General features: G+C 44.2%; 1 protein-coding gene across 11 annotated transcripts in view; it reads left to right on the forward strand.

The window, feature by feature from the left end:
* kif1b (kinesin family member 1B) overlaps positions 1-10,038 on the forward strand; it is a 60,460-nt gene extending 50,422 nt beyond the window's left edge. For all 11 annotated transcript variants that reach the window (XM_080497245.1, XM_080497246.1, XM_080497250.1 and 8 more), the window contains 15 exons: positions 1,053-1,161; positions 1,403-1,469; positions 1,644-1,728; positions 1,853-1,958; positions 3,217-3,331; positions 3,428-3,561; positions 3,659-3,720; positions 4,288-4,433; positions 4,526-4,786; positions 4,885-4,956; positions 5,509-5,630; positions 5,721-5,873; positions 6,157-6,349; positions 6,576-6,694; positions 6,780-10,038. In XM_080497245.1, the coding sequence (XP_080353371.1) occupies positions 1,053-1,161; positions 1,403-1,469; positions 1,644-1,728; positions 1,853-1,958; positions 3,217-3,331; positions 3,428-3,561; positions 3,659-3,720; positions 4,288-4,433; positions 4,526-4,786; positions 4,885-4,956; positions 5,509-5,630; positions 5,721-5,873; positions 6,157-6,349; positions 6,576-6,694; positions 6,780-6,822 (1,787 nt within the window). In that variant the 3' untranslated portion in view covers positions 6,823-10,038. The remainder of the gene's footprint in view (positions 1-1,052; positions 1,162-1,402; positions 1,470-1,643; positions 1,729-1,852; positions 1,959-3,216; positions 3,332-3,427; positions 3,562-3,658; positions 3,721-4,287; positions 4,434-4,525; positions 4,787-4,884; positions 4,957-5,508; positions 5,631-5,720; positions 5,874-6,156; positions 6,350-6,575; positions 6,695-6,779) is intronic.
* Positions 10,039-11,396: the final 1,358 nt, after the last annotated feature.

The raw sequence follows: 11,396 nt of genomic DNA on the forward strand, positions 1-11,396 counted from the left end.
TGTGCGCTGCGCCTCGCTGCAGGCACAGTCAGGTCCAGTCCGCTCAGTCCTGCCCCCCCCCCCCCCCCTCCCCTCCGCCGCTTAGAAAGCGGCCTGCGCTGACACCTTCAGGTAAATCTGCGGCATTCACTGACCCTTAAGCCAAAAATACTCAAACCAGTGTTTATCATAATTGGGGAGGATCATTGACACAGCATTTACGGCCTGTACCAAACTGGAGAGGCTTAAGCCTTTTCGGATAGAGCTGGTGTTCTAATTACAGCAGTTGTCATTGGAATAATATTTCTTTTCAGCCACGTTGAACACAAATGGATGTCAACCGTGTGCCTCAGAGATTAGGCTGCTTCAACAGGAACATAATCCTGATGTGTCAGACCGCAGGGTGCCGTCAGTGGAGGTGTAATCTGTGATTTAGCCGCTCTCAGCCCCACGGTGTGTTCAGACCAATCTTAAATATACGTTTACTGTCACCTGACCGTTATTTAACGGATCTGCACGTGCAGGTAGCGTCAGAATTTGTATCAGCCTGCAATCAAGCCAATAAAATGTATTCAAATGCATTATATTACGTTATGAAAAATATATTCCCACATTTTCCGACTGATTTTTCTCATATGTAATTTTTAGTGGAAATAGAGCCGCTAAAATATCTTCCTTTACACTTTAGGTTGGCTAACCTCTCTATAGAGGAAATGTCTAAATATTTTTGAGTGCCCTCGGCGCTTTCTGCTATTCGCTGTGTAAGTTGTCAGGTTAACAGTAAAGTACAACTTTGCCAAAATACTGAGATAAAAACTTCAGTTGAACAACAACCTTTGACAAATGTTTGATCATTCTGAGATGGAAAAAAAAAGGAAGATAAACTTGGTTGTATCATTAGGCTTTACAAGTGACAATTATTTAGTTGTCACATCAAGTGGAATAAAAACTTCATCCACACCTCTGTGTCACCTTTCCATCCTCCATTTACCAAAGCAGAATCTGTAGTTATTGTCTGTGCGGTTATTATGTTTTATTCTGCTCATATTTACACCCCTGTGTGGATGTGCCAGTTCCCGCCACCAAGCTGAACACCATCACCAAGTCCAACCTGGGTCAGTGTGTCAGCAAGTACGACCTGCTGGTCTGGTTCGAAATCAGCGAGCTGGAGCCCACTGGAGAGTAAGTTCCTTAACTTTCTATGTTTCAATCTAAAAACAGACAATATGTGAAATTTCAGATGCTGCAAACAATCATATTTAGGTCCTGCATGTAATATTGGCCAGATCTCAATGCAAACGTAGATAATGGGAGGTTTTCGTTATGATTTTTCTTTCCCTTGTGCCAGTTTGTATTTACCCAGTTGAATCTGTATTATTTAATAAAAGCTGTCGTTGTCTGTAACTCCTTCCTCCGTCCACAGGTACATCCCAGCTGTAGTGGATCACAGCGGGGGGCTGCCCTGCCATGGCACCTACCTGCTGCACCAGGTACTGAAGCTCCCGCTCATTGTTTGCAATCACCCGTTCATGAAATTAATTTTGCACTCATTTTTTTTTTTTAAGATCGAACCTATTTCCCAGATGGCTCCTTGTGAAGGAAGTATTTAGAAGATTAATTTCAGTTGTCGCTGTGATCCTGAGCGGCTGTTGTTTGTGCTGCAGGGCATCCAGCGGAGGATCACGGTCACTCTCATCCACGAGAAGGGGAGCGAACTCCACTGGAAGGATGTGCGAGAGCTGGTTGTTGGTAAGCGGAGACATATCGATGCTGCTTCTGTTTTCTCTCGAAACTAGTTATGCCGTGTGTACGTGATGAAAGATGACGGATGGATGTTTGTAGTAATCCGGTGTGTTCGTTTGTCTCCCTCTAGGTCGTATCAGGAACAAGGCAGAGGTGGACGATGGTGCAGCTGATGCCGTACTCTCTCTAAACATAATTTCTGCCAAAAACATCAAGTCGTCCCACAACACCAACAGGTAGGTGAATCGCCCACAATTGGACGTGATCCTCAGATATAAACGGATCGAGTTTGGATAGAAGCGTTATCTGTTGTTTTGACTGAATCCTGTGAATTCATTTAGCCTTTATTTACTTTACTGCAATCAAGATTTTATTTTACCATGTTTAAGTCACCGTCATATTTCTTCTTTCTCAAAACTAGTTTCTGAAGCTCTTCTGAAACCTCTGCATGTCTCCTTGTCTTTATATTTATCTCATTGCATGTCAGTTTCCATTTCCACTGCTGCTAATTGTCCTGTTGATTTGCTCCATTGTGTCTGTGGCCTGACTCTCTGTGCTTCTCTCTTTTCTCTGTGCGATCTTCTCTTCCTGCTGCGGCTGGACTCATGATTGTGCTCAGGCTTTCTATTGATAAAGATATTGATAGGTACCAGTGCCCGAGAACATAGGGCTCCTTCACTGAAAGATCTCTATGCTTCTCTTTTAGTTCTGTAGACTCATAGTAATAAGTTTGTGTTACATACTTGTACGTTGCAAAGGATCTGTCTTCATGTCCATCAACGTTTAGCTCCTAAATATCTGAGAAACTGTTGTTGGACATCTAAAGGCAATCCGAAATGCAAGTGCAACACTTTTTATGTTATGTTTTTGTATTAATTGTGTTTTTGTGAGTCCAATTCCAACCACAGTGCTATGTTGATCCTCTGTTGGCACCCTGATATTTCCAAATGAACGCTTTCCTCTCAGTGGTTTTTCATTGTGTAACTCAATAACTACTAAGGCTGTGAGACTCCAGCAGGGCAGCTCTGTCTCTTGTATGAGGGTAAGAGTGCCCCCTGCTGCCCAGAACGAGAACATAAACTCACAAACAGCCATAAATAGCTCCAATCCTTCTGCTTTTAAGATATGTAAAGTTGTTTTGGTGTTGATCGTCACGACATTAAGATTCACTCTACTGTTGGAGGATAAGCCACCAGTTAATCATCACCCTGCTCTGTGTGAGCAGACACCTGACACTCTGTGGCCCCCGATGTGTTTGTTGTCTGGGTCTCACCTCGGTGTGTTTCCTCACATCTTGTCATGACTAAGCTTAAGTAGGACGCTCACTTCAATCACGGCACAGCATTCACTCCTCGGTCTGTAAGCGTTCTACTCCTGTCATCGGTAACAGATTGACTGTCTGTCTCAGGTTGAGGTCATTCACACTCTTTGTGCACTAAAGGCCCCCCCACCAACTCTGCTCTGTATGTGTGTGTGTGTGTCTTCCCTCTTCAGGACCTTCTATCGCTTCGAGGCGGTGTGGGACAGCTCTCTGCATAACTCCCTCCTGCTCAACCGAGTCACTCCTTATGGAGAGAAAATCTTCATGACTCTGTCTGCATACCTGGAGGTTGGTCGCTCCTCGGCTCTGATGCACCATGTTAGCAGCAGTCCTCTAACAGGTTGTCTCTCAGGATGTCTTTAACTCTGTGTCTCCTCTTCACAGTTGGACCACTGCATCCAGCCTGCAATCATCACCAAAGACATCTGCATGGTCTTCTACTCCCGAGACGCTAAGATCTCCCCACCCCGTTCTCTCAGGAACCTCTTCGGGAGCGGATACTCCAAAACTCCGGACTGGTGAGGAAGTGACACCAAATTGTTCTGAATAAATAAAGTATTTTCTTTCAACTGCTTCTTTTTTTTTTTTAATCAAACCTCTTCTGCTTCATTACAGCAACCGAGTCACCGGCATCTACGAGCTGAGCTTGTGCAAGATGTCTGATTCTGGGAGCCCAGGTGAGAAGACTCGATCTCATGTCATTTTAAAAGCAAAACGACATGAAAACAAAGACACAATGAAGTTGAAACTCTGTACAGTGACCTAAAATTACATAAAAGAGGAATTGGGAATAGAAATAGTTGATTAATCTCAGAGGGAAATTCTGGGTTATTTTGTTTTGGTGTTTTTAGATAATTTTATTTGTGTGACTGTCACCGACTGTCACAAGAAAATTAGAAAGATAAGAGACAATCCCTCCACTGAGTGGGGTCAACCATTAAGAAGCACTTTTCTCTCTTTCTCCCTTTATTTATTTATCTGAACCCTGGCTGCTAAAAAGCATCAGTTTCATTACAATAGAACACGTCTTCTCAGACTGTAGTGACTTCTAGTTGTGTTTTTACCTGCAGCCATGCTTGTAATGAGAGTGAAAGGTCCTTTTTCTGTCAGAGAGACAAGATAATGCAGTTGAAATGTTTATATCAACTGAACAGCAGATAACCAGTCAGAATATTTGTGCATGCTGAGCTCAGACTTAATCCAGCTTGGTAAATCTTCCGCAAAACTCCGTTTCCCCTGAGCAGGGATGCAGCGGCGGAGGAGGAAGGTTCTGGACACTTCAGTGGCTTACGTGCGTGGAGAGGAGAACCTGGCCGGGTGGAGGCCCAGAGGAGACAGCCTCATCCTGGAGCACCAGTGGGAGCTGGAGAAAATGGAGCAGCTCCACGAGGTAGGACCTCTCCGTGTTTCACATCCACCGAAGCTGCTGCTGTTTAAAGGTTCCTCTTTTCAAAGGTTCCCCTCTTGCCGTCCCTTGTCCAGGTCGAGAAGACCCGTCACCTTCTCCTGCTGAGGGAGAAGCTGGGCGAGGCGCCTCCGGTGGGAACGGCTCCCACCACCAAGTCCCTGAGCGAGTCGCTGTCCCCCAGCATGAGCTCCGGCACTCTGTCCACCTCCACCTCCATCTCCTCGCAAATCTCCAGCACCACCTTTGAAAGTGCCATCACGCCCAGCGAGAGCAGCGGCTATGACTCGGCTGACATCGAGAGCCTGGTGGATCGTGAGAAGGAGCTGGCTACAAAGGTTAGAGGAAGTACTGTGATGGCTGTTCTGTCCTAGAACGCTGCGTCTCCTCATCTGCCAGTAACTCATCCACGTGTTGCCTCTTTTTTTTCTCGTAGTGCCTGCGCCTCTTGACACACACCTTCAACAGTGAATACAACCAATTGGTCAACAGCATCAGTGACTGCAAGGTGAGAAATCACACAGCATACCCTTTACTCACAATGCATCTCACAATTTCAGCACTAATAACTCATGAAAACTGTGATTACAAGCAGTTCTGGCAGGTAAAGGTTCAGAATTGAATTTCGCAGATCACAGGACGTTATGAGGTTATTACATGAAATTCATCATTCATCTTACTCTGTTTATCCAAGTTAGTGTCACGTGGTTCAAGAGTTTGACAGGGCGAACACAAAAAGAACAGACTGGCTCCTGCAGGCAATTCAGGACCAACTTTTAAACTCACAAAGATCTTTGCATTATGAGAGGAAAGCTGATGTATTTTGAGTGTGCAGGGAGATGCACACTCAAGTGTGCAGGGAGATGCAGGGAGGCTTTTTAGTGCATGCATGCACTTAAAAGCCACATCCAGGGAGCCAAACCCAGGCCTTGTCTCTGTGAGGCAAGAGTGTCCACTGAATTATCGCGTCAACCCCAACAAGAGATCTGGTCAATAAATAGGATTCCTCTAATAAATAATACACAAGCTAATCTCCGTCTCTCCATGCTCTTCTCCCCAGCTGTCTGACATCTCACCCATGGGTCGCGACCCATCGGTGACCAGCTTCAGCAGTGCCACCCTCACCCCCTCCTCCACCTGCCCCTCCCTCTCTGACTCCCGCTGCGGATCCCTGGACCAGAAGTAAAACATCTCTTCAGACCTGCTTACCAGCTTTTCCTCAAGATTTCCTGACATCCTGTGACGTTAACTCTTGTGTGGTTTGTTTCTCAGGACTCCAGAGAACAGCTCTCGTGCCTCCAGCCCCGCCTGCTCGGACTATGAAAACTTCCCCATGGTCCCCACCCTGGAGACCTCCTACCTTGCGCGAGCTGGGAAGAACGAGTTCCTCAACTTGGTGCCTGATATTGAAGAAATGAGGCCAGGGTGAGGAATGACATGTCGCCTCTTTTGTATCGCGCTTTTGTGATGCTTCGCACTGGAGGAGTAATCGTTGTCGATATGAGATGTGGCTCGCAGCCCAAACACAGCTCTTCTCTAATCCAAGCAGAAATTATGTGGATTGATTGAAATCGCCGAACCTTGACGAATTCGGCTTGAAGTAACAAAAAAGAAGAAAAGATCAATATGAAGAAAAAAAACCAAACACTGCTCCAAGAACAAAATAAACTGATTCCCCTCTCTTTGTTTCAATTTATTTCCATCTCAGGTCTGTCGTGTCAAAGAAGGGTTTCCTGAGTTTTATGGAGCCGCGCTCCAACTCGTGGGTGAAGCACTTTGTGGTTGTTCGCCGTCCCTACGTCTTCATCTACAACAGCGACAAGGACCCGGTGGAGCGAGGCGTCCTCAACCTGTCCACGGCGCAGGTGGAATACAGTGAAGACCAGCAGGCCATGCTGAAGGTACACACTCGGCTTTAATGAAGAGTTTAGAAGGCGTTTAGGTCATGTCACAAACCATTTCTCGATCAGGGACTTGGCATCGTGGTCGGTTTACCAAAGCTTATTTGATTGGACATGAAGATAAAACACCACAGTGATTCGGCAACAGGCTTTCATTTTTTTATTATTTTAATGTATTTACTTTTTTCATTTAAGATATTTGCTGTGTGTCCTTTTTCTTTTGAAGACTCCCAACACATTTGCCGTGTGCACGAAGCACAGAGGAATCCTCCTGCAGGCCAACAACGAGAAAGACATGAACGACTGGCTGTACGCTTTCAATCCCCTGCTCGCCGGAACAATAAGGTACACAGACTTTTTAGCGCACGCTGCGCTTGCAACTCCTCGGGAGCCACATTTCACTGACTTGCGGTGTAAAATGTCCCCTCAGATCCAAGCTGGCGCGGAGACGCAGCGGCCTGGTGAAGAACTGAGCGAGGGCGGCGTCGCACAGGAAACCCCGGCTCCTCCCGCTTCTGTAAAAGCCTTTGAACATACAGAGTGTTAACACTTATTAACCATTGTGATTCTTGACGGTTTTCTCTTGTAAGTAGACTTGTGGCTTAAGTCTTCTTTCATGCGACTACAAGTTTCAGTTCCAGAGAAATTTGCCGCCACCCCCCCCCCGCCCCCCCTCCTTTGCCAAATCCCCCTCGCCTCCTCCCCCTCTCAGCTTTCCGTGTTTTTGTTTCGATGACAATGTTTGGGTCAATCTCCGTTCCGCTTCGTCGTCATTCCCCAAACTCCCTAACTAGTAGCATGTTGTAGTAGTCTGTTTGTGTGTGCACGACTCTTCAGAAAACTGTTCTTTCTGGCCACTAACTTTTCAGTTTGCCAATCATCTGTAAAGAAGAAGAAGAAAAAAACAAACAAAAACCGTCTCTATCAGTGTTACCTGTCTCCGAAAAAATAGTATATTTTATTTTTGGGTTGTTGTTTTCTGGATTTTTTTTTTTTTTTCTTGTTATAATATGCTTGCATGATAACTGCAGCAGTCCTCAGGAGAAGACCAGATTTGCTCACACAGAAAATCGGATAACCCAGAGTTTTAATCCGGAAGGGAGATATTGACGACTATGTCCAAGTGATATATACGTTTTTGCTACTGAAAAACAAAACCACTTCACCAACTCTTGCTGCTATTGAAAATTGGTTTTGTTTTCTTCTATTGGCACCGGGCCACTGCCTCTCCCAAAAGCTGATCCCCCCCCCCCCCCCCCCAAACCATCGCCTAAAAAAAAAAAAGAAGTAGTCATAGTTCCAATTTAGTGAAATGTGAGGGCAGAACAGGGTGTCTTTAATCATCCGTGTGACATTCAGATGAACTCATCTGCAGAACACACTGAGACCTATTGACCAGAGTACTATTGCAATTGTGTTCGCACCAAAAAAACACACTCTGTGGATGAAACTATCAAAAAACATATGAAAATGATTCCACAGGATAATGGATGCCTACAGGGTGACCCACGTTACTCGTTCATGCCCTTTGAACTGTTTCACTTAAGGAGGTAACAGAGTTTAGAGGAGGAGGAGGAGGAGGAGGAGGAAGGGGAACAGCACCTAGAGGCCACATCGCCTGTACATACAGTTTGCTCTTGGATCGGCACATAGCTCAACGCACATCGAAGACATTCCTCTTAGCTCCGTTGGCTTAAAGTAACGCGCTGAGCCTCAACGTTTGCTCCTGTTTTCATGTAAACATCTCGTACTCGTGAGACCGACAGCGAAACAGAAACGCACTTAAAAAGGGAGCATCATTGGCGAGTGAAGTGTCTGAACCTGAGCTGTAAGACAGGTGACAGAAGTCGTCAGCATTCACCACAGATCATGACGTGTTTATTTTCTATTGACATTTTTTTTAAAAGTGAAACCTCCTAACACATCTAACTCAGTGTGTACTATTTGAAACTCATGATGATATCAGTTGGTTTTTGTTTCTCTCTTTATCTTAATCATTTCACAGTGAGGTTTTTTTCCTGTGAAATCTAACAGAGGGCATTTGTTTCCTAATTTGCAACCAACATCTCTCTTGTGTTTGACCTTATTTTGCACATTAACACATATCTATAGCAAGACAGCGGCAGATCACGTAGGCTGAGTCCAGGATTCTTTCCGAGTATCAGGACAGGAGCACATATCAGGGCTACACTGGATGACAGCTATTTTCACACACATGAAAAAAAAGAAGGTTTAAAAAGAAGACATTAGAAGCGATATTGAAGGGATGACATATTCAGAAGTTTTATTTGTGATGTTGCTCGTGGAAGTGTTTGCTCTGTGCGGTCGTACTGCGGCTGCTGCGATCGGCTCTCGGTAAACCCGCGGTGCCTTTGTCTCTGCAGATGGCCGAGGTGTTGTTGACTGCAGTCAGGCTTTAATAAAACTCTGGCCTACCAACCAGCAGTGAGCCTGCTGCATCTTAAATAGGAGGACATTTAATGTTACATAGGCAGAAACAAAAGGCATCGGTGATTTACAGTGAAGGGGGGATCTGTTGTATTGGTCCAACGCTGAGCGCTCTCTGACTTCAGGTCAGCCAACCTGCTGGTCAGACGAATCAAAAGCCCGCTGCTGGGTCATGCTTCATGGGAAACCGTTTTCATCTATCTGGGAAGCCGCATGATGAATAACAATGACAAAGCATCTATGCACGAGCACGGCTCAAAGTGCAATGTGCCTGTGAAGAGGTGTACATTGACACCAGCTCTTCGCAGAGCAAACACCCCCCCACACCCCCACCCCTCCCGAGTGACTCATTTGAAGAGGTATATCATTTTTGGATTGTCTATTTATTGTTTGCAATGTATATATTAGTTTGCAGCTCTTTGCACATATTAATAAAAGGTTCAACTAACTGATCAAAGAAGGTCTGCACGGTTTAGTTGTTCTGCTTGTGATGAACCAAATGACGGAGTGGCAGCCTCCTCCAGTCCGAGCTGGACGAGAGTTGAATGTACGATTTAGATTATGTGTTATAACTCGAGGGAAGCAAAGAAGGAGAAGGAGACCTAAAATGCTAACCTGCTGCGTTGCTTCAGAGGGTTACGTTCATGCTTCCTCTTTATCGGAAGGTGGTTTTGAGTTAATCGAAGGTCAATTTTGTTTTGAGGAATATTTACTCACCGTTCGTTCTCGCATGCGATCTGAGCTCGTATTAAAATCAAGGTGGTTTTACACTCATTTTATGTTTTTTTTTCTAATATCAGGGAATACAACACAAAGTAGCTAGAGACATCTGAGATGAGAGTAAACTATTGTTTGTGATGGTGTCTTTTTTCACCTCTACACTTTTTCTTTTGTTTCCGTTGATGCCTTTCAAACTAAACTAGCCATGGAATTTTTCATCCCCCCCTGACGAATACTATCGGTTCACTGCGCTCCCTTTCAGATCCGTTCACCAAAAGACAAGGAAAAAGACAAACCACCACATTAACACTGTACATTATTTGTCAGACTGGTTTCATTTTCATACTTATTTTGTAAATATCTGTGTTGTATGGAGCTTGAACTAAAATGTAAATATGTTTACTGTATTTGTAATAATTATAATCCATTCGCTGTATAGCATAGATGTGTCATGCAGATATCCTAATTCTGTGTATGGTAATATTGCACCATTGAACTGTTTAGTGAATGAGGCAACAATAAAAGTGCAAACTGTGCATTAGCAGAACAACGAATGCTCTGTTCGTCCTCTCCTTTGTGTTTGGCTTCACGCACATCTTTTACAGTATGACCACATGCGCGGCGTGAGAGAAGGCAATACACATAAACCTGATTAAACTTTAAGTATTTTGACTTATTGCATCCTATTCAGGCAACTTTAACATGGAAAAAATTATTTTAAAATCAAATAAAACCATATGATTAAAAGATAAGGGAGGGGAATGGAACTAAAAACAGTCTTTAGCTGCTTTTTCATTGTGTCCACAAAATGGGTGTCAAAAAAAGGCCGAGCACAGAAAACAAATAGTGATTTCTAATCTGTATTTGGTCATGTGTGAACCCCCCCTTCCTTTTCCTCCTCCTGTTCTCTGGCTCTCATGCATGTAAAGGCGTTAAGACATTAAACTGGTTTAATGTGCAGCGTCATGTTGTCACGATCTGCCGCAGATTCCCAGTTTCTGAACTGCGTGAAATCGGTGGAGTTCAAAATGTGAGATTGTTGATAAAGAAGCTTTCTTTCCTCCATTTTCAGGAATTCATCATGGGGGCACTTCAACATATATTTAAAAATGCTACATTTACAGGACCACAGTTGCATAAAATAGGAAGAGAGTAAAAAAAAAAAAAAGAGGACAAGGGCTCAGAACAATACAGGACCTTTGAGGTCATCAAACCTTATCAGCCAGCTCACACACTATTGCTTTTTCATGTTTTCTGGCAAAAGCTGCCATTTTTATCACATCCAAAAAGTTTTCTTCCAGCATAATTCCATAAAACTACTTTTGTTGACAGAAATCAGTTGGATGCCTATTTTTGATGGCGGTGTTGGAAGAAGAAACTTAACTTATTTTAACATTATATTTAAGGTAAAGGGTATTAGAAACACACTCGCACAACCCTAAATTGTGTGTGCGTGCTATTTTGTTTTTGAATCAGATGTTACTAAATGGATCTACATTTTACACACCGCAATCCAAACGTTGGTGAATATGACACGCCTCACGGTGAGAAGGCTGTGGGTTCCGATGCAGGCCGGGCCTGTCTATGTGGAGTTTGCATGTTCTTCCCTCTCTCTCTCTCTCTCTCTTTCTTTCTTTCTGTCCTGTGATCAACTGGTGACCTCATCCAGGGTGTATCCTGCCTTTGGCCATAGTAAGCAAGGGTTGGCTCCAGCACTCTGCAACCTTGAACAGGATGAAGTTTATGGAAAATTGATTGATGGACTCCTAATAAAGCTGCATTATAATCAGCCACCATAAGGCACACCTGTCCAATATTCATGCTGTCAAATCAGCATCTTGATATGCCACACCTGTGAGGTGGGATGGATTATCTCGGC

The sequence above is a fragment of the Blennius ocellaris genome (genome assembly GCF_963422515.1).
Source record: "Blennius ocellaris genome assembly, chromosome: 5".
NCBI classification, from domain to species: domain Eukaryota; kingdom Metazoa; phylum Chordata; class Actinopteri; order Blenniiformes; family Blenniidae; genus Blennius; species Blennius ocellaris.